Consider the following 27526-nt stretch of genomic DNA (forward strand, 5'->3'; position numbering starts at 1 on the left):
GATGGCAAAAACTACTCATGGCCCAGTTCCAAATCACACAGCTGACACAGATGGACTGAGCTCAGCACTTGCTTTAAAGCACATAAATAGCAACCAGATTAGATGCCCAACTATGGCCAGTTGTAGCCTGAATACCAAAGAGGGAGGAGTCCAGAACAGTTATAATTACCACACCTAACAGTGACTGCAGTCCCCTGGAAGTTAGCTCTTTAACAGGTATGCACTGGTGGCACTTCTGAGGCAGAGGCAGCAATGGGCACCTGAGCACATGGGTAGCCCAGAGGTGACCTTATCCCCATACCCCAGGCCTGTGAGTCAGCAACCTAAAGAATATTAACTGAGGCTGATAGTACAGCAAAACGCAAAAGTGTTAACGATAACCCGCAGACCTACATTTCCATGATAAAGTCAGACTTGCATTTAGACAAGTGATTTTACAGACACTCATGCACCAGAATCACTGGAAGGATTTGTTACCACCCCAGGCTGGGCCCAACACCCAGAGTTTCTGACTCCGTGAGCTGAGAGAGGGGTCTACATATTTGTATTTCTAGAAAGTCCCAAGTGAGCCCGAGGCTGCTGTCTGAGGACCACACATTGAAAACCACTGCTTTTAATAATTGATGGAGAACAGATATATAGAAAGGAACTTAATTAGCGCATCAGCTGCCTCTAATTCCAGTGTTATCTGACTGCTGAGAGTAGGCCCGTAAGGTGCACACAGGCCAGCATTAAGTTTCCTGAACTGGGCCTGTGCTAAGGTTTTTATCCCCTCGTCCTTGGGCCTGCCCACCCACCCCCACCCCCCCTCACTCAGCGGGGTGTCTGGGACAGCTGCTGCTTCCCTTGGTGCTGCACTTCCTGAAATTCTGTAGTAGTAACTGGATTTAAAGGACAAAGATAAAGGACTTTGAAATGAAGAGATTATGAAAAATGGTTCAAATGTAGAAACCTATTAAAGGAGTGACTGGGATGAAGGGAAAGGTGTAGGCACTGGGCAGAAGCCTGATGACAAAGTGGTAATGAAGAGACAACCCCATGTGACGGACTTGAGTGACTCTCCTTACCTCCTTTACTGACGTCACCTCCTTTACTGAGGTCACACAGCAGACACCTCTAGGCTCAGAGACTCGTACCTTTTCCCAAGAAATACACAGGGATGTACAGAGGAGACTTTGTAGGCCATTTCAATAGGGCTCACCAAGAACCTTCTTCCCCAAAAGCCTGAATCTCTGGCACACTGTCAAGGCAGTGTGGGCTTGGTCAAATCAATGGGTCATTGTTCCCCTGTACCTCCAGCCCCAACAAAACAAGCACAACAAGAGCTGCCCCACCATCTAGGTTAGTACAGAGTATCTAGTGACTAAAAACTTACCCTAAACCTTTCAAGGCAGTTGCACAAAGTCCAGTGTGTTGGCTTCTGTAGCCTGCAGGGCCTCATATGCCTGAATGCTCGAGACTAGTACTGCTCCACCCTTCTACAGGGAAGAATCAAGTGAAAATAACAAGATATGAAGTCCTCAGTAAAGAGGAATTTATTTTAAAAAGCTCTAGTGTTCTGGTCCTTGCTTAGCCACGCCTGGCTGGAGCCAGGGTCAAGAGTTACCTGCAGGGGCCAAAAGAAGGGAGGTGCAGGATAACGCTGGGCTTCTGTCGGGCTCATCCCACCTCATCTGTCCTGCACTTTTAAGGAGACGGCAGTCCACCTGCTGCTGGTAAGAAAATGTAAGCTCCCAAGACTTGTATTCTAACTTTACTCACAAGTTAGGCCAAAAGTCATCTGCCTCTGTCATGATTTCCCAAACCACAGTCTTGAAAGATGCTGGAATGCAGCAAGGAGGGCTCAAGCCCTCTCCCATCATTCCATTGAGTGTCCAAGTAATAAATGCCAACTCTTGTGCTCTGGGACTGGAGTCTAGCCTTTGCCACCATAATCCTGACTCAGGCGAATCCTCCTCCTCCTCCTCATCCTAGGACTCAGGGTGCCGAGCCTGCAGTCGGTGAGAGGCCACGCAGCCACACGAAGGCTGGTTGCAGATTCAGCTGCTCCTGCACCAGCAAGGGTCAGCAGTGGGCACTTGGTGGCACTGGGGCCTCCTCCTGAGGCAGAGTCAGGCAGGGTTCCAGGCTTCTGCTGAGACGTCACGGCAGGGCCCCTTCCCAGCCCTAGCTCTGGGCCAGCACGGTGCCACGGTTAGGCTGCACCAGCTCACAAGCTCTTAGCTGAGGTTCTGGCACCTGTGGCTCAGCTAGAAACAGGCTGAACAGTGTTGCTAATTCTTCAGAGAAGTCCTGCAACAAGCAGATAACAGGAAAGGTAGGTGTAATTTGAGGTGGTTCATCCTTTCTACTAAAAATCTTCAGTATCTTCATATCCATAACTTCATCTTCTACACTGAAATGGACTTGAAACCTTGCCCCATTAGGTACCCTGGGGAGCTTGAGTTCCCGCAGGGACAGTAAACTGACCAGAGGCTCAGAACTATCTGCTGGGTACTGATCACCATCTGAGTACTTAATATGCACATTATTTCATCTCAACAAACCCCAGAATACATACATCTTTCTCATTTTATGGTTGAACTGAGATAAATTATTTGACCTAAATCACAACATTAAATACTAGATGAGATTAAAATTCAGGTTATTGATTTAAAAAACCCACTCACTGCCATGCTGCTCGCTCACTATACCCGCCTTCCAACTTCCCTTCCACTGACACGGCTCCCCATACAGCAGCTGCTCAAGTGTGACGAGGGCACACACCAGAATGGCCACTCCATTTTAGGGCGGTCCTGGGACACCTGACAAAATCCACTGAGCTTTGGAAAACTGCTAAGAATGCCAGGCGCCACCACTTGCCCCCTTTCAGGGAAAAAGGGACATATGATACCTGTTCTTTTTCCAGGTAAGGGGAGATGAGGACTCCTTACCTCTGGCCACTGGGCTTCACGGAGGCTGTCCAGGCAGGCCTCTATCTCTCTCCGCCCCATCAGACCTTTCTCCACCAGCTCCCGGAGCAAGAACAGCAGCAGGTCCCACTGCAACACACATGCGGGAAGTGAGGGTGGCTGGGAGGACTATACAGTGACCCTGACTGACACAAAGGACAGAGCTGCAAGGAGGGAGAAGACCTGAGGTCAGCCACTATAGGAGTCCGTTTCAGCATGGAAGAGAAAATGGGGAAAGGAAAGAAACGAGCTCATAATGTTTGGAGTAAGAGGGGTGGGTGTGAGAACATGACCTGGCAAGACCCCAGAGGGCTAGGAAGCCTGCCCGCCCCTTTCCACCTACCCACCTCTGACTCACCTCCCTCGGCCGAGTGTCTGCCAGAAGCCCCACATTTCTTGGGCTCAACAGCAGCTGCAGGGGGACGGGCACCTGAAAGTCATCCTTCCACAGGGAAAGCAGCATGTGCAGGAGCCTTCGAGCCTGCCCTCTCTCCAGCCAGTGCTGTGCCGGGGGCCCTAGGACAGGAATTTGGTCTGCAACTATGGGGAGAGAGGAAAGCTGAACTTAAAGAAATAGAGGCAGGGTCACCTGGCCAGTCCCTGAGAGGAAGAAGAGCAAAACAAAGTTTTATGATCTGATCTTGCTTGTACCCAACCCTGAGATTGGGGGGGTCTGGCAAAAGAGGAAGGTGCAGAAGACATACCAAGGAGGGATGCTAACTCCACAGAGCACTTTGCCAGATGCTGCTCGGCAGGTGGGCACAGGAACTGGGGAAAAAGCATGGAGACCATGGACATTAGCAACATCCTTAGAGTAGCAGCCCTGAGCCAATGCGGGTCTGGTTATTAGGCACAAAGACATGACCATCCTGCCACTGCCTACCTGGCGGCACTGCAGTGTCTGGCCCAAATGGCTGAGGAGCTGTTCAAGATGCTCTGGGGACACTCCTTCCTCAGGGTCCCGGGGCCCCGCAGCCACAGAGAGCACATCCTAGAGACAGCCGGGGCAGAGTGAGGCCACAGAGAATGTGGCTTGGAGTGGGGATCAGCCAGTGGGGAGAGGCAGAAGGAAAAGGAAGGCAGGACCACTGGGGGCTGGGATAGGTCAGCACAGCTGGGAGAAGCAACCAAGTGGACAACAACAAAGGGAGCAGATGGAGCAGGTAAGCCAAGGAACATGCTGTGACAGTTCAAGAGATGCCACTCATTTTGGGACAAAGCCACACCTGGCCAATTTCCAGAGAATGTCTTATTCTGAAAGAATTTAGGGGAAGCACCCAACTGTATACACACAATATTCTATATTTCATGCTTGTCAGGTTTCAGTACAGAAATTTTCTGTATATTGAAAATTAGTAGCTACTGGCCACTTCACCTTTTTTTCTCCTATATACTCTTTTAGTCTCTTGTCCACTTCTTACTCCTATCGTAATGCCCTAGAGCAGGGCAAACGAGTAAATAGTTGAGGCTCCGCAGACCATGAGGTCGGTGTCCCAACTACTCAGCTCTGCGCTGTGGCACTAAAACTGCCCTGGACGGCTCTCGAGTGAACAAAGGTGGCTGTGTTCCAACAACACTTCACTGACAAAATGAGGAGCAGGTTGGATTTGGCCTACTGGCTGTTGCTGACCTTGGGTCTAGACAGTCTGATTTTTAAAAAGCTGAAAGCACTGATAGATTATTCTTACTGCCTGTAACTAAACAAGTTTCACCTCTCGCAAAGAACATTTCTGAAATCACATGCCAATACCAGGCAACTGCCCAGAAAGACTCCATTTCCGCGTCCTCACCATCACCATTGGTGGAACAGTATCTAGTCAAAAATGTTCGTATCTGCCCTTTCCTTCTCTTAGGTGATTCAAGTACAAAGGTCAAAGAAGAGGAGTCATTAGGAAAGCCATTCAGTTCAACCCTGTCCTACCTCATCCCATTCAGTGTCAAACAGAACGAATGCGACCTAGCTGAACAACACAGAAAGCTGCAACACAAACTGGAGCTGATGTGAAAAAGGAAGAGGCCGGGAAAAGAGCAGGGAGTGGGGAGAGGAGCTGAAGGGAGTAGGGAGCTGTGTACTTTGATCTCGGAGATGAGGTGGGAGGGGAGGGGAGCATGGTGCTCACAGGCACGGGAGCAGCCCCTCCGCTCCCCCCGGGCAGCCGGTTCAGGACCCTGGGCTCGAAGCATGCGACTCACTGCTGCTTTGACCTCTCTCCTGATCAGTGCTGGAGGTCAGAGGGAGAACAGAAAAGAGGTCACCAGAGCAGCCCTGCATGGGCTCACCACACTGACCCACACACACCCTTCGCTGTTTCCAGCAGGCTGTGAGTCCCGTCTCCCAACTTCATGCCAGTCTGCTTCTGAAAAACCTGCTCAGCCACTCCTCTTGCCTGGACCTTACCTGTAATGTTGGCTGACAACCAAGTACAGGCCTTCTCTGTTGCAAGCCCCACAGCAATGTTCTCTGCACTGCTTAGAACCTGTGACACAGGAGGACTGCAGAGTCAGGGGCTGGGGGAGGGCTGGGGATGATGACCAATGCCCAAGGCCACGACTGACCCTCCCAGTGCCAGCAGCCTCATGTGCATGTTCGCCAGCACACAGCTCTCCCAACCAACCGCCCAGCCCGCTAGCTCCAGGCCTTCTCCTACGTACAGCTGCTGGGGTCTCCTCGGGGAGCAGTGCCCGCACAGCACCAGGGCTCTTTTTTTGGCAGAACCTGTAAGAAGACAGAGGAGGTCAGTGATGTCTAGTTAGTTCAGCCTGACTCACAGAAGGTTGTGTCCTGAGTGAGCCAATCACATGAGCAGGGAGGGCTCTGCCTCAGGGGGAACACTGTTAGGCCTCTGGCCCCACCCAGGTGCTCAGAGGAACGGGAACCTTAACCACCTGCTCTTCTGATACAGCTTGGACTTTGACTTCCCCAAAATTCTAAAGCCAAAGACATCATACAGAGGAGACAAAGAATAAAAAAAGCAGAGCAGGGAGAAGATAGGAAATAAGGGACATGAGTGTAAAAGCTAAGGAAATAAGGGACATGAGTGTAAAAGCTAAGAGGAGAGGGTCCAAACAGACTGGCATCTCTTACTCCCGCCCCTGGGTCAATGCCTGGGCCCCGTGGGGGCACAGCTGGGAACACAAGATCTCCAACAGCTGGGCCGGATCTCCCCCTTCCTGTCCCTGCGTCACCAGCTGCTCCTGAAGAAGCGATTCCGCCTGGCGCACCAGATCTGCCACCAGCGTGGCCCTGTAGCAGGGACAGCAATGTTTGGAGGTAGTTGGAAGGGTTGAATCAAAAAGGGGCTGCAAATTCAAGGAAATCTGGTCAGAACTAACTTCAAAGAAAGTTAGCAATTTTATCCCTCATCCCACACCACCCTGGGCTGTGCCCCCCAATCCCACACAACTGACTTTCCTCAGTTTGGCAAAATATTAGGACTTAAAAGGAAAAAAAATGGTAAGGGAAATGGTAAGGGAATAAGACAGGGACCCTCAACACCTCCATTCAGAAACCCTGCGACCCATGCTCACTTGATATGTTTGACACAGTTAGAGCCAATTCTTTCTGCCACAAACTCCACCGTCTTGCGCAGTGAGGGTGGCTGGTTATGGAAAAAGGCTTGGGCCAGCTGTGCCTATGGGGAGGGGGGAGTAAGGCAGTGAGGGGTTTCCTTTTCCCCACTGAGTGGCCCCCTATACTTCCACCCTGCCCCGTGTCCCTCACCTGCAGTCCCTGCGTGGTCCGAGGAGGCTGGGCTCCCAGGCCCGTGGTGGTGGTAGGGGTGATTTTCCTCACGAAGCCCCCACTCCGTCCACTACTGCCTGATACCCATGAAGCGAGCAGCTTGCGGAGCTCTCCTGCACCAGGGAAGACCAAGTGCTAGTTCCAGAACTACCCCGACCCCACAACCACACATGTTGGACATTAAGCAATGAGTGGAGCAAAGAGGCTGTGGAACCTGGGAAGCACCTGAGAAGAGAACCCCACATTAGAATGTTAGGCCCATGGGGTGCCTTTTGGGTCCTCATGAAGGGACAGGTGAAGAACTAAGGACTGTTTGGTGAGGAGTGGGTGGTGAGTCAAGTATTCTCACCAATGTAGGGACAGCAGGTGTAGAGCAGGTGCTGGTCCACCACTGGCATGCCGTCCTGGGGGAGAAAACAGGCCAGAGCTGGGAAGGCAGGCAGCCCTCTCTTCCTTCCCAGTGTGCCAGAAATGGGGCAGTCCGGTATGAGAATCATGAAGAGTCCGGTCTGTCCTGGCTTGTCTCCTGCCAGGCCTCAGACATCCTGCCTCCTTTATCCCTGCGGACCCCATGGCCCTTGGCTGGACCCCGACACTTACTAAACTCTGCTCTGAAGCTCTTGTATCCAGCCCAAAGGCATCCAGCTGATGCTCTTCCAGAAAGAACAGGTCCTCGGGAACTGTGGGAATCTGATGAGATTGAAGCAGGACAAGCTCCAGTCAGCACGCAAGAGCTTCATCACACCTGCTACCTTGTGGTTCAGGCTTTAGGCAACCTTCCTCTGAAACAGCGGTAATTCCGCCTCTGCACCTTCATTTTCCGGCCCAATCTTGATCGGACTCGGACATTCTCCCTTCCCCCACCTCCAGCCACACTAGTTGCCCCGCCTTCCTGTTCCAGTCTGGACCCTCACTCCACCAACCTGGAAAAGCCAGCCCAGGACAGCAAGCAGCAACAGCTTGTTCAGGAAGCACATCTCCCCTTTACCTTCCTTCGACAAAACCAAGCTCCTAAAAGGTAAGTGAGGGTATCAACTGAATTTGTACAAAGAAAGAAATGAAATGGAGTGAAAGAAAGCCATGGCCCGGAAGGTAATTCTCAAAAGCAGAGCAAAAAGAGATGGTGTCGTCCAGGGGACCAGATCTGTCTCCTCACTGCCCCTCCCAGATCTGCACTCCCTCCCGGCTGGGCCGCAGTGGGAACAGAAAAGGGCAAACGACAACCCAGTGTCTGTCTTTGTGGACCAAATCCAGCCTCTCCCCTGAGGGTCCGTTATGGCTGTGGTTCCACACAGGAAGGATAGGCTGCTCAACTCTCTTCATAATTAGCAGCCTCAGCCAACATTCTCCCCACACTATTCTTAAGCTGTGCCCTTTCTCTACTCACCGATGTAGGTGCAGCAGGAGACTGAAGATGCTGCGGTAATAGTCCAGCATGGGAACAATGTGGTCAGCCAGTGCAAGGAACTCCACCAGCCAGGGCACCGTGAGCACCGCTCGGTGGGCCTGCAGCCCCTGCTGCAGCAGAGCTCGTACATCCAGGGCTGGGGGCACCTGGCAGAGCCAACGTCACTCAGTGGGCAGGTCCCGAGGGGCTGAGAAGTGCCCTGCATCTACAGTGTCTTCTGGCTCCTCCCAGCTCCCTCCTTACCAGAGCCCCTATTCACCTGGCTCCTCAGGGCCACAATGGAGTCCTGGAGCTCACGAGTTGGGGGTGGTTCAGGTCCCCGGTATGGCAGGAAGGCCACAAAGCCCAGGAACTTAGCCAGAAGCCTCAGGCTGAGCAGCACCAGGGCAAACTGCCTCCGCTCACCCTGCAAGGGCATCGGGAAAGTAAGAGGTTTTAAGCCCAAGATTTCTAAAAAGAATACAAATCTGTTACAAAGTTTCTCTTGAAAATACCCCTTGCCTCCTAGGTCAGAACCCCTTCAACTTCCTTGCTCTGCTTCCTAACCTGCCAGTCCACATCCGACTCCCCATCTTCATCACTGGGCTCAGGCTGAGGCAGGACAAGGCCGTTGAGCTCCCGGATCTTTAAACTCAGACTATCCATGAGATGCTGATTAAACTGGAAGCTAGGAAGGAGAGCAAAAAAGAAAAGGCTCAGGGGGGTTGAGAGGGGAGGCCAAGGAGCAATGAGGTTACTCACACGGGTGAAAGGATGAACGAGAAAGAGATCTTTAGATGGTGGGGCAGGTAAACACTGTGCTTGCCTCTTCCCACAACCACATCAAAATTACAACTAAATTACAGAACATCCATCACTGAGACCCATCTGAAGACTCGCTGGACAAAAGATCCGTAACTGAGGATGTAAAGGAGGAGCCACTTTGAGACTGATAGGAGGGGTGGAGACCGGGAATGGGCAGACCCCACACCCTCAGGTGGTGGTTAAGAATCAGGAGGGCGTTTTGAGGAAGAGGCAGTTGAGGGCCTCTTCAATAGAGGGCCGTCTGGCCTGCTCTTGCTCCTGACTCAGGAAGCTATGCCACAACAATGGCTTTTACTGATACCGGAAAGACCCATGGGACCAGAGGAAACAATCACTGAATCAGGATTACTCTGACCAGCTGCAGCCTAGTCTTAGAAGGTGTGTGCTGACTTAAGCAGAGGTACAAAGGAAAAGAATCCCACAGTGAGAGGACCAGTTCGGATGCCTACCAAGACTGAGGATCACTACAAGAAAAACTCACTGCAGGGAGGGTTCTAAGACTTAGGGTCCGTTTCAGATGAGGACTCACAAGTGACTCACTGACCGTCACAGCCCTTCTGAGACTGTAAGCAGATCATTTCCATCAGTATTGAGTCACTAGTTGAGGGTGAAGTCACCACTGCAGATGCTTAAATCAACCTTTTTAATAAATTGACTATCAGTCATTTAAAAAGGAAAAGAAAAGGAAAAAGAGAAAAAAAAGAATCAGGAGGGATATCTCAGTTGTGGAGTTCTCTCATGAGGAATGAGGGATCACAGCCCCAGTCCAGGCTCCCAGTGCCAGCAAGAGTCTCCATAACTCCCTGTTGTGGAAACCAGGAGGGACTGGATCCCACTGAGATGAAGGGCTACTAGAGTTCCGGATGCTCCTCTTTAGGGGCCAGCACACAGATGTGTTCACTCACAAACTTACTCGCTCTGGCTCCAGAGCAGGGGCAGCAGGTAGAAAAGCCCCAGGGACATACAGAGAAGAACTGAATTTTACTAACTTCAGGGCGAAGGCTAGAGTGGGGGGATCTGGTCAGCTCTGTCTGGGGATGTAAATACTGGCAGGCACCACTATTCCTTTGTTGAGTTCAACCCCACCCAGCCAGAAATCTGTGCTCTCCATTATTTGAGCTAACACCGTTCACCCTCCCTGGTGATTCCTGAGACCCCATCCCACTCCTACTCACGTACCTGGCTTGAGCCACTTCCAGCAGTTTTTCCACCCAAGTGTCTACCTTGGCTTACACTATGGACTTCCCTAAACTCCCTCAAATGTCCACAAAACCCAAATATGCAGAGGCTGGCCTTGGTGTGCCCTGTACCTCTTGCTGGCCTTGGTGTGCCCTGTACCTCTTGCTAAGTGATCCCAAGCCTGGCACAAATGGCAACTGGTCTGAACTTGCGCTGCATCTCTCACCAGGTAGCAGCCAGTCTTAAACTGGAGCATAGCTCCACCAAAGTGGCTAAAGCCTAAAACAAGTGGTGGCTAGCCTAAGCACACACTGTGATGCCCAGCGAAGGGCCCTGACCCAAGGGGCAGCTGGCCTTGGGTCATAGCAGTTTCTCCCAAGTACTGCCAAGCCCAGTACAAGCAGCAACCAAATGCAGATGACTCCGTAGCTCCAACCAGATAGCCCCAAGCCAAGCACAAATGGCAGCTGACATTGGCCTGAACCAAAGCCCCTCCTAAGAGGCTCCAGAACTAACAAACCAGGTGGCTGGCTTCAAATTACAACAGAGCACCAGCCAAACAGCTCCACAACCAACACACTTGAATGGGAACTTGACTAGTACCAGAATCCTGCTAAAGTAACTCTTGCTCCATAAGGTCAACTCTCGCAAAAAAAGCTGTCCTTTGTAGTCAAGGCCAGCCCAAATAGCCAGCAGACTGAGGGCTGATCCCAAACCACTGATGGGCCAACAGCAATCAAGGATCAACTACAACAGGAAAGCACACGCAACCCACACAAGGGACACCTCTGTCGCACCCAGCTGAGGTTAATGGGAAGACTACACCACTGGGCCCGACAGGATGCCTCCTGCATAAAGCCTCAATGCAAAACATGGAGACGTGGCAAATCTACCTAATATACAGGAACAAACGAAAGGAGGTAGGCAAAATGGAGACAAAAAAATATCCCAAATATAATAACGGGATTTAAAAGGTACAAAAAAGAAGAACTAAACAAAACAGAGAAGCAGTTTACCCGATACAGAGTTCAAAACACTGGTTATGGGAAAGCTCAACAGGGCGAGAAGGCCATGTCAGAGGAGGCCAAGCAGAGACTGGCTGTTTTAAACAAAAAGAAACAAGCAAACAAAATGCTCAGTAAAACACTGGGGACGAACAGGTACACTCAGTGAGAACCTCAACAAAGAGACATGAGCTATAAAAAAGAGCTAGTCAGAAATGAGAACTACAACAACTGAAATAAACAATACATTAAAGGGAATCAACAGCCAATTAAATGAAACAAAGGATTGAATCAGTTATCTGGAAGACAACGTAGAGGCAAACACCCATTCAGAACAGAAAACATAAAGAAAATTTTTTTAGTTTAAGGGACATCTGGGACAACAAGGGTACCAACATTCACATCCCGAGGGTACCAGAAGGATAAGAGAGTGAGCAAGGAACTAAAAATTCAGTTGAAGAAATAATGACTGTAAATTCCCCTAACCTGGTGATGGAAACAGACATACAAGTCCAGGAAGAACAGACAGGCCCAAATGATACACACCGAAAGAGGCCAACACAAGACATCAAAATTAAAATGTCAAAAGTTAAAGATATAGAGAGAATCTTAGAAGCAGCAAGAAAAAAAATGGTTAGTTAACTACAAGGGAGACCCCTGAGACTATCAGCTAGTTTCTTTTTTTTTTAATACTTTATTTATTTATTTTTAGAGAGAGGAGAGGGGAAGGGAAGGAGAAAGAGAGGGAGAGAAACATCAGTGTGTGGTTGCCTCCCATATGGCCCCCACTGGGGACCTGGCCCACAACCTAGGTAAGTGCCCTGACTGGGAACCGAACTGGCGACCCTCTGGTTCTCAGCCAGCGCTCAATCCACTGAGCTGCACCAGCCAGGGCTCAGCTAATTTCTTAACAGAAACTTTGCAGGCCAGAAGAGATTGGCAAGAAATATTCAAAGTGAAGAAAAGCAAAGACCTAGAAAAAATATTACCCAGCAAGGCTACCATTTAGAATCAAATGATAAAGAATTCCCTAGACAAGAAAAAGCAAAAAAAAGTTCATCACTACTAAACTAGTATTACAGGGAATGTTAAAGAGACTTAAGAAAAACTGAAAAGATAATAATATTAATAAAAAACAAGAAAGAAAAAAATTCTGACAAGGACAAAAAAGCAGTGTGTCAACCAACTCTAATTCTAGTACAAAGGTTAAAAGGCAAAAGTAGGAAGCTCATGTGTAATTGCAACAAGGATATATACAAACACACACCCACAAAGTAAAAAAGTAATGGCAAAATAATAAATGTGATAAATATGGATGGGGTGAGCAAAAATTGTGATTTTAGAATATGTTTAAACTTAAGTGACTATCAACTTAAAACAGACTGCTATAAATGCTGCTTGGTATACATGAAGTACATGTTAACCAAAACCCCAAAATCTGTCAGAAATATACAAGATATAAAGAGAGAGGAATCCATACACAACACTATAGGAAGTTATCAGCATATAATAGAGGAAAAGAATAAGAAAGGAACTGCCCTGGCTGGTGTGGCTCAATGGACTGAGTGCCAGCCTGCAAACCAAAGGGTCACCAGTTCAGTTCCCAGTCAGGGCACATGCCTGGGTTACAGGCCAGGTGCCCAGTTGGGGGGTGTGTCATCAGAGGCAACCACACAGTGATGTTTCTCTCCCTTTCTTCCTCCCTCCCTCCCTTCCTGTCTAAAAACAAATAAAATCTAAAAAAAAAGAAAAAAGGAAGAGAGAAGAATTACAAAGGCAATCAGAAAACAATAAAATGCTGTGATAACTATATACTATCGATATATTATTTCAAATGTACATGGACTAAATGCTCCCATCAAAAAACAAAAGGCAGACTTCCGCCAAGATGGAGGTATAGGTGGATGTGCCGTGCCTTCTCACACAACCAATTTTAGAGACAACTAAATATTAGCAACAGAAAACACAGCCAGAACACGGAAAAATTGAACTTTTCGGAAGTCCGTTAACAACAAATTCTTCAGCCTGACCGGTAAGGGGCAAAACCAGCGGCTGGTGAAGTGGGGTTGCACAAGAGGACTCGGTCAGACGGACTCAGGCGCACGGAATCCAGGCGCGTGGAATCCAGGCACATGGAATCCAGGCACGGGGTTGGACCTAGTGAGCCACCGAGCGAGCAACTAGGCGAGCGACCGCGGGGGAGCGGGGCTGCGTGTTGACTGTGGTCGCGCATTTGTGCGCGGGTGGACAGGCGAGGGAGTGGGCGGTTGGACCGGGGCCTGGAGGGTCCCCGAGGCAAGCGGCAGTGGAGGGTGCCGCCATTTCCCTGCTCTGACCCCACCTCCACATACAGAGTCATAACCCAGTGACTCTGAGTGGCCCGGCCCAGGTGAACCACCTAAGGCGCTGCTCCTCACCCAGCTGTGAGAAACAGCAGAGGGGGTCGCCATTTCCCTGCTCTGACCCCGCCCCCACATATAGTGTCACAACCCAGCGACCTGGGAGTCCAAGGCGCAGCTCCACACAATTAAAGGGCGCGAACAGACCAAAAATGGCTCAAGAAGGTCTCAAAGCCCCAGAGCCTATAAATCTAAGCGATGAAGAAATAGCAAAACTCTCAGACGCACAGTTTAAAACACTGGTCATCAGAATCCTCACAGAACTGGTTGATTATAGCCACAAATTAGACAAATATATGAAGGCGAAACTAATTGAAATGAATGGAATTGCACAGGACACCAATAGCAATGAAAAGGAAACTGGGACTCAAATCAATGGAGTGGACCAGAAGAAAGCAAATAATGGTCAAACAGAAAAGAGTGAAGAAGCAAGAATTCAAAAAAATGAGGAGAGGCTTAAGAACCTCCAGGACATCTTTAAACATTCCAACATCCGAATTATAGGGGTAACAGAAGGGGGAAAGGAACAGCCACCAGTGGAAAACTTATTTGAACAAATAATAAAGGAGAATTTCCCCATTCTGGCAAAGGAAATAGACTTCCAGGAAATCCAGGAAGCTCAGAGAGTCCCAAAGAAGTTGGACCCAAGAAGGAACACACCAAGGCACATCATCATTACATTAGCCAAAATTAAAATGAAGGAGAGAATCCTAGAAGCAGCAAGAGCTAAGGGGACAGTCACCTACAAAGGAGTCCCCATCAGACTGTCAGCGGATTTCTCAAAAGAGACCTTACAGGCAAGAAGGGGCTGGAAAGAGGTATTCCAAGTCATGAAATCCAAAGACCTACACCCAAGATTGCTCTATCCAGCAAAACTCACATTTAGAATGGAAGGACAGATAAAATGCTTCTCAGATAAGATCAAATTCAAGGAGTTCATCATCACCAAGCCCTTATTATATGAAATGTTAAAGGGACTTATCTAAGAAAAAGAACTTAAAGAAACATGAACAGTGAAAGGACAACAAACTCACAGTTATTAACAACCACACCTAAAATGAAAGCAAACTAAAAGGACAGCTAGATCAGGAGTGGAAACATAGAAATGAAGATCTCAAGGAGGGTTAGCAATAGGGGAGTGGGAGGAGGAGAAGGGAGGAGAAGGTACAGAAAATAAGCAGCATAGACAGTAGATAGAAAATAGATGGGGGGGGGCAAGAATAGCATGGGAAATATAGAATCTAAAGGACTTGAGACACATGGTCATAAACTAAAGGGGGGGTAATGGTGGGGATGGGGGGTAGGGTGGAGGGGAATGAAAGGGGGAATAGAACAAATGTAAAGCATAATCAATAAAAAAAATTTAAAAAAAACAAAAACAAAAACAAAAGGTAGCTGTGTGGATAAAAAAAACTAAGACCAGAACATATGCTGTCTACAATACACCTACTTCAGTTGTAAGGACATAGACAAACTGAGATGGAAAAGTTTTCATAGAAATGGCAATGAAAAAAGCTGGGGTGGCAACACTTACATAAAATAGACTTTTAAACAAGTGCTGTAACAAGACACAAAGAAGGGCATTTCATAATGATAAGCAGATCATTCTAATCAGAGGGTATAACCCTTGTAAACATCTATGCGACTAATGTAGGAGCACCTAAATATATAAAGCAAATATTGATTAATATGACTGTATTGATGGTAATACAGTCATAGTAGGGGATTTTAACACCCCAGAGACATCAATGGATATATGTTCTAGACAGAAAATCAACAAGAAAAGTGGCCTTCACTAAAACAGTAGGCCAGATGGATTTAACTGATATTTTCAGAGCATTTCTACCCAAAGCAGAATATACATCCTTATCAAGTGCAAACGGAGCATTTTCCAGGACAGACTACATGTCAGGCAACAAAAAAACTCTCAGTAAATTTAAGAAGAGTGAAAGCATATCAAAAACTTCTCTGGACACAATGGTATGAAACTATAAATTAATTACAAGAAGAAAACTGAAAAAAAAAAACAACAACATAAACACATGGAGGATAAATCACATGCTAGTAAAAAATTAATGGGTTAAGAATGAGATCAAGGAAGAAATAAAAAGATACACCTTGTTACAAATGAAAATGAAAACATAAATGACTCAAAAATCTGTGGGGCATAGCCAAAGCAGTTCTAACGGGAAAATTCAGAGCATTACAAGCCTATATCACGAAACAAGACAAGTTTGAAGCGATTTCGCCTTACACATCGAGGAACTAGAAAGCAAAGCCTACAGGGAGTAGAAGGAAGAAAGTAATAAAGATCAAAACAGAAATAAGTAAAATTGAGTCTCCAAAACTATTGAGAAAAAATCAAACCAAGAGCTATTTCTTTGAAAAGATAAACACAAAACAAACAGACAAAAAAATCAATAAACCTTTAGCTGGACCACCAAAAACAAGGGGAGGACTCAAATAAATAAATGCAGAAATAAAAGTGACGACCAACACCACAGAAACACTAATCATTGTCAGAAAATACCACAAACATATACCAAAAAAACTGGACAACCTAGAAGAAATGGATGAATTTCTAGAAACACACAAAATTGCAAGGCTGAATCAGGGAGAAACAGAAAATTTGAACAGACTGAACTACTAACAATATCGAATCAGTAATGAAGAAACTCCCAACAAACAAAAGCCCCGGACCAGATGGCTTCACAGGTGAATTTTACCACATTCAAAGAAAAATTAATGCCTATCTTCAAACTATTCTAAAACGTCAAATGGGAGGATGGGGTGGTGGGTGCAGGGGAGAAGGTCCCAAACTCATTTTGTGAGGTCAGCATTATCCTGATACCAAAACCAGAGACACTACAAAAAAATGAAAATCATAGGCCAATAGCTCTGATGAACATAGATGCAAAAATTCTCAACAAATATTAGCAAATTGAATTCAGCAATAACTTAAAAAGATCATACATCATTATCAAGTGGGAGTTATTCCTGGAGGCAAGGTTAGTTCAATATCCATAAGTAAATTTGATACACCACATAAACTAAAGGCAGGATAGAAATCATATGATATTATCAATATGAACAGAAAAAGCATTTGAGAAAATCTGCCATCTATTTATGATAAAAACTCTCAGCAAAGTGAGATAAAGGGGACAGACCTCAGCATAATAAAAGCCGTATATCATGAACCCTCAAAATCATACTGAACAGTGAAAATCTAAAAGCTCTTTCTGCTCTGGCTGGTGTAGCTCAGTGGATTGAGCACGGACTGCAAACCAGAGGATGGAGGTTTGATTTCCAGTCAGGGCACATGGTCAGGGCACATGCCTGGGTTGCAGGACAGGTCCCCAGTGGGGGCCATGTGAGAGGCTACCACACATTGATATGTCTCTCTCTCTCTCCCTCCCTTCCCCTCTTAAATAAAAAAAAGAATAAGATACTTAGGAATAAATTTAACCAAGGAGGTAAGAGACCTACCTGTACTCGAACGACTGTCTCAAACAACTGTTTAAGACAGTGAAGAAAGAAACTGAATATGCAAAAAAATAGAAGTATATACCACACTCATGGATAGGAAGAATTAACATTGTTAAAGTATCGATACTACCCAAGGCTATCTAACAGATTCGAAGCAATACCTATCAAAATATCAATGGTATTTTCACAGGGAACCAACAGTGATGGGAAGAAAACTGGGACTAAAATCAATGGAGTGAACCAGAAGGAAGAAACAAACAACCAAAGAGAAAAAAATGAAGAAATAGGAATTCAAAAAATGAGGAGAGGCTAAGGAACCTCCAGGACATCTTTAAACATTCCAACATCCAAATTATAGGGGTACCAGAAGGGGAAGAGGAACAGCCACTACTAGAAAACTTATTTGAACAAATAATAAAAGAGAAGTTCCCCATTCTGGCAAAGGAAACAGACTTCCAGGAAATCCAGGAAGCTCAGAGAGTCCCAAAGAAGTTGGACCCAAAGAACAACACACCAAGGCACATCATCATTACATTAGCCAAGATTAAAATGAAGGAGAGAATCCTAGAAGCAGCAAGAGATAAAATTACAGTCACCTACAAAGGAGTGCCCATCAGACTGTCATGTGATTTCTCAAAAGAGACCTTACAGGCAAGAAGGGGCCGGAAAGAAGTATTCCAAGTCATGAAATCCAAAGACCTACAACCAAAATTGATCTATCCAGCAAAGCTTTCATTTAGAATGGAAGGGCAGACAATGTACTTCTCAGATAAGGTCAAATTCAAGGAATTCATCATCACCAAGCCCTTATATGAAATGTTAAAGGGACTTATCTAAGAAAAAGAAGATAAAAAATATGCGCAGTAAAAGGACAGCAAACTCACGGTTATTAACAACCACACCTAAAACAAAGCAAACTAAGAGGACAGCTAGATCAAGAGCAGAGCCAAAGAAATGGAGATCACATGGAGGGTTAGCAACAGGTGAGTGGGAGGAGGAGAGAGGGAGAAAAGGTACAAAGAGTAAGTGGCATAGACGGTAGGTAGAAAATAGACAGAGGGAGGGCAAGAACAGTATGGGAAATGTAGAAGCTAAAGAACTTATGACACATGGACATGAACTAAAGAGGGGGAATGTTGGTAGGAGGGGGTGTGCAGGGTGGAGGGGGGAATGAAGGGGGAAAATGGGACAACTGTAATAGCATAATCAGTAAAATATATTTTAAAATATCAATGGCATTTTTTCACAGAACTAGAATAGTTCTAAAATGTATATGGAACCACAAAAGATCCCAAATAGTCACAGTAATCTGGAGAAAGAACAACTAAATTGGAGGCATCACACTACCTGATATCAAACTATACTACAAGGCTGTAGTAGTCAAAACAGGTTGGTACTAGCATAAAAACAAACATGTGTATCAATGGAACAGAACAGAGCCCAGAAATAAATCCATGCATATACAATTAATCTATGACAAAAGAGACAAGAATATACAATGAGTTAATGACTGTTTCTTCAATATATAGTATTGAGAAAAGTAGACAGATCCATGCAAATAAATAAATAAGAGAAACTGGATCACATTCTTATACCATATACAAAAATAAACTCAAAATGGATTAAAGATTTAAATGTAAGACCTGAAAACACAAACTCCTAGACAAAAAACATAGGCAATAAACTCTTTGACATCACTTTTACTAATATTTTTTTGGTATGTCTCCTTGAGCAAGAAAAACAAAAGAAAAAAAATTAAACTACATCAAAGTAGAGGGTTTTTTGCATAGTGAAAAAAATTATTAGCAAAATGGAAAGACAACCTACTGAAAGGGATTTACCAACAACAGACCTGACAAAGGGTTAATACCCAAAATATATAATGAACTCATACAACTGAACAACAAACAAACCAAACGACCCAATTAAAAAATGGGCAAAGGACCTGATCGGGTCTTTCTCCAAAGAAGACATACAGCCAATAGACACATGAAAAGATGTTCAAACTTAGTTATCAGAAAAATGCAATTTATTTATTTTAAAATTTTAAAGTATATTTTATTGATTATGCTATTACAGTTCTCCCAATTTGTCCTCCTTTAGCCCCCCTCCACCCTGTACCCCCAACCCTCCAGTATTCCCTTTTAGTTCATGTCCATAGGTTATACATGTAAGTTCTTTGAATTGTTTCCTATACCATTTTTTACCTCTCCCCATCTATTTTACACCTCCCAATTATGCTTCTTCTTCCCTGTACCTTTCCCCCCCATTCCTCCCCTTCCCCTCCCCAATGAAAAGATGTCAATTTCTCTGAATCTGATCCTGTTCTAGTCATTTCCTTAGTTTTTCTTTACATTGTTTTTCTGTTTTTTAGGTTCATTTGTTAGTAGTTGTGAGTATGTTGTCATTTTACCATTCAAAGTTTTTGATCTTTAATTTCTTAGATAACTCTCTTTAACATTTCATATAATAAGGGCTTGGTGTTGGTGAACTCCTTTGACTTGACCTTATCTGGGAAGCACTTTATCTGCCCTTCCATTCTAAATGAAAACTTTGCTGGATAGAGCAATCTTGGATGTAGGTCCTTGCCTTTCATGATTTGAAATACTTCTTTCCGGCCCCTTCTTGCCTGTAAGGTCTCTTTTGAGATATCAGCTGACAGTCTGATGGGCACTCCTTTGTAGGTGACTGTCCTCTTATCTCTTGCTGCTTCTAGGATTCTCTCCTTCATTTTAATCTTGGCTAATGTAATGATGATGTGCCTTGGTGTGTTGTTCCTTGGGTCCAGTTTCTTTGGGACTCTGTGAGCTTCCTGGACTTCCTTGAAGACTGGCAATTTCCTTTGCCAGATTGGGGAATTTTTCCTTCATTATTTGTTCAAATTTCTTGCTGTTGTTCTTCTCCTTCTGGCACCCCTACAATTTGGATGTTGGCATGTTTAAAGTTGTCCCAGAGGTTCCTAAGCTTCTCTTCACTTTTTTGAATTCCTGTTTCCTCCTTCTGTTCCAGTTGGATGTTTATTTCTTCCTTCTGTTCCAAATGGTTGAGTCCTGGTTTTCTTCTTGTCACTGTTGTTCCCTGAATATTTTGCTTTATTTCACTTTGGGTATCTTTCATTTGTTCTTTCATTTTTCTACCAAGCTCAATCAGTTCCGTGAGCGTTTTGATGACCAGGGCTTTAAACTGTCCATCAGATAGGTTGGCAATCTCACTGCTTAGCTCTCTTTCTGGAATTTTGATCTATTCTTTAATTTGGGCCATATTTCTTTGCCTTGGCACACCAGTTAAGTTATAAGGGGCCTTAGGTAGTAACCTGGGCAGGACAACCCTCTTTGCTGTACTGTGGGGCTGTCTGTGGGGGAGGGGCCAGAGAGGGAAGAAGGCAGCTTGCCTGCTCAGCTCCAGCCCACTTTCCAATGATCTCATGTGAGACTGGGAGTTTCTCCCATCACAGCAACCCCTGTGCAGTCGATAGCCAGCTCTTGATCTCACTTTCTCCTTCAGTCAGCCCCTGCCAGCGAGTCCACAGCCTCCCTGCAGCCAGGCCCACCCACATGGTCCACTGCCTTGTGGCGGGTTCTCTCAGTCCACCCATCTTACTGGTCTGGGTGACTGTTTCTGTAATTCTTCAGTTGTTGGAGTTTCATGCAGTTTGATTTTTCTGGCACTTCTGGTCGTTTATTGATTTTAGATTGGTTGTTATCCTCCTTTTGGTTGTGCAAGGAAGCAAAGGGTTTCTACCTATGCCTCCATCTTAGCTGGAACTCCCATATATAGCGGGAAATGCAATTTAAAGCCCAAATGAAGTATCATCTCACACCTTTCAGAATGGCTACCAACATGAAATCCACAAACAAGTGTTGGCAAGGACATGAAAGGGAACCCTCATACGCTGCTTGTGGGATTGGAAACTGGTGCAGCCATTAACTAAAACAATATGGAGGTTCCTTAAAAAATTAAAAAAGAAATCCAAAACACTGCAGCATTATTTACAAATGCCAAGTATGAAAGCAACTTAAGTGTCCACTGATAGAAGAACAGATGAAGATATGCTGCAGCCCCGGCTGGTGGCTCAGGTTGGAGTGTTGTTCCGTACAGCAGAAAGCTGTGGGTTTGATCCCTGGCTGGGACACATGCTTGGGTCATGGGCTCAATTTCTGGTCAGGGCGTGTACAAGAGGCAGCTGATAAGTGTTTGTCTCTCACATACACATTTCTCTCTCTTCCCTTCCTCTCTCTAAATCAACAAATATACTCTTGGGTGAGGATAAAAAGAAAGATCACTGTGATACATATACAGATGGAATATTACTCAGCCATAAAAAAGAATGAAATCTTGCCATTTGTGACAACATGGACGCAGCTACAGGGTATTATGCTAAATGAAGTCAGACAAACACAAACAAATAAAACAGAAAAAAACTTATACAAAGAACAAATTGATGGTTGCCACATGGGAGGGGTGTTGGGGATATGGGCGAAAAAAGTAAAGGAATTAGGAAGTATAAATTGCCAGTTACAAAAATAGTGACAGGGATGTAAAGTACAGCATAGGAAATACAGTCAATAATATTGTGATAACTACGTATGGCTTCAGGTGGGTACTAGACTTAACCAGGTCATTGCTTTGTAAGTTACACAAATTTCTAGTCACTATGTTGAATACCTGAAACTAATCTAACATGCAATGTCAAATGTAAAAATTGAAAAATAAAAAATTTAAATTAATTTAAAAAAAGATTAAGAAGGGAGATGGAGGCAGAAAGTGAGAGCCAGAAGGAACCCGTATATCACGTAGTCTCACTCTGTTCGAGCAGGCAAAGGAGACAGAACTGTCTGCCCTTCTGGGAAGACAAATCTCTCCTGTCCTCTGCCCCACTCCCTGCAAAAGAGAGGAACCTTTACCTGCTGGCACTCAGGATGAAGTCCCTGAAGAATCCCTGACAGCCTGGGAACGAGGGTGGTGGACAGGGCCCCCCGCTGCTCTGAGGGGCTGCAAGCCGTTCCTGTAGGCGCCTCAGCCGTCCCAACTTGTCAGCTCCAAGCATACTTAACACATCAGGAGCCTCGCCCAAGATAGCGCCCCCAGCACCACCGGGACTCTGACACATCTGGGGCCGTGAGGAGAAAAGAAATAAAAATACCAGTAAGTTTTTCTGGAAAGAAGGCCTGAACAAAATAAATAAGAAGTAATAAACATGAATAGAATGCCAATCCTCTATCAGGTGCCACGGATACATTTTTTGAGGTAGAATATGTCCTTGTTTTTCAGGTGAAGAAAATGAAACTACAAGATTAAACATCTGACTAGGGCAGGGGTGTCAAACCCATTTTCACCAGGGTCCACAACAGCCTGGCAGTTGCCTTCAAAGGGCCGAATGTAATCTAGGACTGTGTAAATGTAACCACTCCTTAACAGTTAAGTGAGAGCTTGGTAGTGCTGCCGGGTAGAAGCGAGGTTCCAGGCTGGATACAACAAGGTGGAGACCCGGATTCAGCCCACGGGCCTTGTGTTTGCCACCTGTGGACTAGGGTCAATAGAACTAGGATCTGAAACCAGGCCCATCTGAGTCTTAAGCCCACATTCTTTCTACCACAGCAGAAAACAAGGGCAAGGAAGCAGTGAGAGGGTGAAGGTAGGCAGGAAGCTACATGGCGGGAGAGGCAGCCCAGGCAGGTATGGCTGCAGGGCATGGGAAAGAGCACTCTGGTTCCTCTTTGGCTGCCTGAGTGTCAACCACCACTCAAGAAGACCTCCTGTTCACACTCCAGCCCAGGACCCACCTGGCTGCCTGCCATATCCCACAGTACCAGCCATTATCTGGCTGTCTATAATGCCTGCTGGTCACTGTAGATAATCTGCTGGGGCTATTACCTGGAGAAGTTGCTTTTGGAAAAGCCGAACAAAATGACTGTGGCTGCAAGCTGCAGACAGTTGACCCATCATGGCTCTGAGGAATAAGAAGCAGGAATGGAGTGTGAGGGAAGGAGGAAGGGGGCAGATCTGACAGAACAAGCCATTGCTTGGGCCTTTACCAGGCCCTTCGAGCATACCCCTGCCATAGCTAGCCAGCGCAAGAATGTAGGAAATGGTAAGGGACGCTTTCCTCAGAAGGGAGATCCCGTCAAGGCTAGAGATACACTTAGCTAAACAAAAAATAATACCACCCCTCTAATCTTTAGTCTATACTGACAGCCACTGAGCATCACGACCCATGAGAAAGGCAGAGCACTGGATAGAGGATGTTCTTTCTGCATCCTATTATCTAGCTACACAAAGTTACTAGAACTGCCCAACTAGACAATGGAGAAAATGGGGTTGCGAAGGGTCTAAGCAATAACTTGGGCCAAAACTCAAGCAGCCTATAGTAAGGGCTTTGCACTTTTCCAAGTGTTCACCACCAAAGAACATCTCTAAGTTGTTGCTGAGGTGATGAAGCTGGAGAGACAGCCCCCTTCAAGGAGAGGCAGAGTTGGCAATAACTGGAGAGATTAAGGAGGAAAGAAGATAACAGCTTCAAGTGGAAGCAGTGGGAGAAAAGCCTGCCTGCCATCAGCTACACAAGTACCACTGAGCTGCTCGCTGCTGGAAACAGGACAAGGTGACCGGCGTTTGAGCACCTACCTGATCCTGTTGCCCAAGCCCTTCTCAAAATCCCAGCCAGGCTCCTCATGGCGATCTTCCCACTCTCGAAGCACCTCATAGAACACATCCCTGACAAACACACAAGAATGTCTGATGCACTGAGGCACAGCTGGTTTCATTCCCAGCTGACCTAACTCATCACACAAGCACCTTTCCTAGCTCAGAACTGAGAACAGGACTTCCCAGAGCCCGTTCCTTATGTTCTCCAACATGCTCTATAGGATGACTGGACTATAACCAAGCAGCAGCACACCACATGCTGGATGTACTTCTGTGGGGTCTGAGAGTTGATCCAGCTCTCTCCTGACTGAGAACCCTGTGACTAAGATCAAACACCTGTGAGAAGGCTGCTAAGGTCAGAGTTTCAAGTCCATGGGCATAAAATACCTGTTAGTATCAAACTTCTAGTTTCTATGAAAATGACATAGGTTGCCTACCACAGAGTATATGTGCCCTCATTCCCCACCCCCCAAATTCCCTTTTCTTATCACCTCTGTTTTTTAAAAGTATGAAAGGCTCGGTCACTGGAGAAGTTTGCACGATTATCAGTTTCTGGCTGAAAGGAGACAGCTTGGACAGAGGGTGGCATCGCCAGAGAAACCTAAAATATGGCAGTAACATTAGGAAGAGAAGCTTGCATACTTAGAAAACTTCACCCCCATGCTCCTGCCCAGAGTCAGACCATGGGACAGGAGCGGGGCATGACCTGGGCTGCCTGGGAAGGGTCAGGTCTAGGCCAGTAGGCATCTAAGATGGGGTCAGTACCTTGGCAACACTGCCCTCGTAGGCAGCGCGAAGGCGGCCTTGCAGGGCTGGTGAGAAGCATAGCAGTCGCTCATTCTCAGCTAACAGCTTCAAGGTCCCTTTGTCCAGGTAGGAGAGAACTCTACAGGGTCAAGAGCACATATGACTGAGAATGGGACATGCACTTCAAATAAGAAGTGGCACCTGCATACCACACAGAGTATGGAGCATGGAGCCAGCAGGAAAGGCAAAACCACAGGCCAAGGATTAAAAGTAACGGAGGCATGAGCAGAAGATATGAGACCTTCTGGAGCAGGGAGGAAGACAGCAGGACAAGAACATGGACATCAACCCAAAGGTCAGTCACCAAGACCACAGTGGGCAGCCTGATTCTTTCATGGGCTAAATCCACAGTCTTGACACAAAACTAAAGGGTTACGTATAGGAAAAAGTCCCTGTCACTGCACACCTGTGATAAGCACAAGCCCGTACCCCAAATGGCCAGAGAACCATATGAAAAATAGGAATAAGGCTCATGTGCCTCAGCTGAGCAAACTCACGGAAACTGATGCTCCAAAACCTGCACTGCAAAGAAGACACAATCGTGGACACTCTGGAACAGTGGACTTTCCAGGGAATCTACAAGGGTAACAGCAAGCTGTCAGGTAAGAACTATTCTATCTCCATTTCTTAAAAAGAGGCCTGCTCACTGACCTAGGGTTCCTGGACTAGGCTCACTGTCTTTGGCAGCCACCATTCTCCGGGTGGTAAGGAGCTGAAGAACGAAGAAAAGCTCCAAGAAGAGATTTGGCACCAGGTTTTCTGGATATAAAAAGAAACCACAGCACATTGGGCACCATTCAGAACCAAAACTCACTTCTACATGACTTATTGATTCTCTTACCCTACAGTTTTACAAGTATTTTCCTCCACTCCAGCGCTCTTTGCTTCACTCACCCGCAATGCATGAAGAGTAGACAAGGGCCACCAGTTCCAGGCGCTGGTGGGAAGACACTTTAGCTGGGTCAGCAGGTTCAGCTGTAAGGTTTCCTGCCCTGGTGGGAAGTGAAGACCCCAATTCTGGGATGGGACAGGTGGGAGCAGATGACTGCTGCAGCTGCTTAGAGCTATTGGAGATAAAGAGATGTCATGAGAAGTCGGCCTGGCTTCCCCTCCACAGCCACACTCAGGTTCCTCCAGAGAGGGCTTCCACAGTCCAGGGACTGTGGAAGGTTCCCAGAGGGCAATCAATCCCAGGGAAAAGCCTTGTAGACCCCCCACAGGGAGGAAGCTAACATCCCAGGGAGCCACAAGGCCCTACCGCTCTTTCCTGAGCATCTCCCGCTCTTCTTGCAGACTTCTGCACCCTGGGGGAAGGCCATGGCCCCAAGGATTAGAGTCCAGGACTGACGGTTGGGAACTGGGGACACAGTTGATTGGCGGTGTAGTAAAGCAGGTCTTGGGCTTGGAGAGTGACCGCTCTTCGCTCACCGGAGTTGGGTTGATCCGGCGTGAAGGCTTCGTTCTGCTGAGAGTAGCCACAGGTTTTCTAAAATTCCATCATCAAACATCCTCACAACAGCTGAAGCCCTTGCAACACCCCCCTATCATTGTAGTAATCTCATCCCCAATATTCTAGCTATTCCCACGCTCTGCTGAAGAGCTCCTAGCCCTAATTTATTGACTCCCCTAGTACAGCCTTCCCACCACCCATCTCCTAGATAAGAGGGCTGATTCTCACCCTGCAGGGCCGGTGGGAACCGAGCCTACTGGAGGGAACTCCTCCAGGTTGCTGAGGTTTGGCGGATGAGCAGGCGAGAGGCTGGGACTACCGGGACTGCCACAGGTCCTAGGCCTCCGGCCCCCTGCCCAGGACAGGCTCTCCCCACTAACCCCCTCTTCCAGGCTACCAGGGCCGCGGCCACCTCGCTCACGGGCCTGCCCCGGGCCCCGCCTCCTGCCCCCGCGGCGGGCCGAAGAGGCCTCCGCGGCGGCGGCGCTCGAAGTCTCGGTCGAAGGGAAGAGCTGGCTTCGCGCCCCGCGGCCTCCCCGCGGCGGGCCCCCGGGCCTCTCTGGCAGTGTTGCAGTGGAGCCCTGGACCTTAGCTGGGGTTGGGGGGCCCTGCGGGAGGACACGGCTGCTCTGCTCCCTCAGGAAGTTCAGCAGGAACGGCACGAATTCTTTCCGTAAGGGCCGCAGTGAGTTCAGCACGGCCGCCTCCCCGGGGTCATCCTGAGGGAAAAGCGGCGAGAGGGTCAGCTGCCTGCCCAGGGCCGCGAGCAGCAGAGCGGCACCCGGTCGGAGAGCACTCGGCCCGGACTGACAGCCAGTCACCCAGAGGAAGGGGACCTAAGGGTGGTGTCTCCGGCGGAAAGCAGATTCTGTTCAGGTCTGGGGGCGTGTAGGCACTGTTACCTCCGAACTCTCGGCGCCGCGCGCGATCCACCGCACGGCGGCTGCGACCGACACCTCCTCCCGCAACAGCGACTCCAAAACGGCCGCCATACCGGTCCCGGCGCTCTAAAGCGATTGCGCAGGCGCTGGCGCGCCGCGGACGGCCTTGGAGGGGCGGGGCTAGCGCCGAAAGGCGGCCGTTGGGCCTTGGGGTGGGAGGGCGGGGCGGCGGGGAGGGGCCAGCCCCGGCCGCGGGACTTGCCCGGACTGAGGCTTTTCCCGGACGCTAGTCTGGGCCGTGGCTGGGTCCGCGGTCTCAGGGTACTGGCCCTGTGGTCTGCGAAGTGCATCCGCACTGCTCTGGGTGAACCCTGGGCCAGGGTGCCCTGCCGGTGGGGCCGACCTGCCGGGATTCGAGGACGCGGCAGGAAAGACAGAGGGGCCGGAGGCCGGCCAGACGGTATAGGTGAACAATTCTGCCGTGAGAGGGCCTGCCTATTTCTTCCTCGATAAGCACATTCTTTTTCTTTTTCTCTTTTTCCCAGTAGTTTAAGTTTTCTAGATTGACCGTCATCATCCCAAAAAGTTATGACAAAGTTGGCCTAACCTCATTTGACTTTTTTCAGAGGCTGAGTTTGCAATCCCCGCCCCCCCCCCCCCCCCGGCCCATGCAGAACCAATAGGCTTTCCTGCACTCAGTTAATTGACCATTGAGACTTTGAGCCTGAGTTCTTGCTGGGAGGCTTTTTATAATCCTCAGCCCACACCTC

General features: G+C 47.5%; 1 protein-coding gene across 5 annotated transcripts; it reads right to left on the reverse strand.

Annotated features, from left to right (window-relative positions):
• Positions 1-1510: 1510 nt before the first annotated feature.
• Positions 1511-26876, reverse strand: CDAN1 (codanin 1). Of its 5 annotated transcripts, none has more exons than XM_037161675.2 (28): positions 26778-26876; positions 26104-26594; positions 25684-25887; positions 25320-25489; positions 25077-25184; positions 24923-25001; positions 24384-24504; positions 24110-24219; positions 23598-23687; positions 22848-22923; positions 21878-22083; positions 8648-8768; positions 8361-8507; positions 8081-8247; positions 7617-7704; positions 7294-7383; positions 7043-7097; positions 6673-6806; positions 6480-6583; positions 6037-6195; positions 5604-5667; positions 5350-5428; positions 5025-5173; positions 3835-3942; positions 3656-3719; positions 3310-3491; positions 2934-3041; positions 1511-2292 (listed from the first exon to the last, which is right to left on the reverse strand). In XM_037161675.2, the coding sequence occupies exons 1-28, from the start codon at positions 26865-26867 to the stop codon at positions 2167-2169; spliced, it is 3690 nt and encodes a 1229-aa protein (XP_037017570.2). In that variant the 5' UTR covers positions 26868-26876; the 3' UTR covers positions 1511-2166. The 5 variants fall into 5 exon arrangements, with proteins under 5 accessions (XP_037017570.2, XP_053521842.1, XP_037017571.2 ...); XM_053665867.1 differs by having other exon boundaries at positions 25101-25184; positions 25684-25890; XM_037161676.2 differs by having other exon boundaries at positions 3310-3467; positions 25684-25890.
• Between the last annotated feature and the right edge of the window lie 650 nt (positions 26877-27526).

The sequence above is a fragment of the Artibeus jamaicensis genome, unplaced genomic scaffold (genome assembly GCF_021234435.1).
Source record: "Artibeus jamaicensis isolate MK-2021 breed Jamaican fruit bat unplaced genomic scaffold, CSHL_Jam_final contig_1132, whole genome shotgun sequence".
NCBI classification, from domain to species: Eukaryota; Metazoa; Chordata; class Mammalia; order Chiroptera; family Phyllostomidae; genus Artibeus; species Artibeus jamaicensis.

Excerpts from the sequence above, each read along its gene's own strand:
- CDAN1 (XM_037161674.2), bottom strand. The coding sequence starts at position 26,867 with ATGGCGGCCGTTTTGGAGTCGCTGTTGCGGGAGGAGGTGTCGGTCGCA. Across the intron at positions 7,705-8,080 it reads CTCCTGCTGCACCTACATCG|GAGCTTGGTTTTGTCGAAGG; the intron begins GTGAGTAGAGAA and ends CTTACCTTTTAG. Across the intron at positions 6,807-7,042 it reads CACCTGCTGTCCCTACATTG|GAGAGCTCCGCAAGCTGCTC; the intron begins GTGAGAATACTT and ends TCCCTGGTGCAG.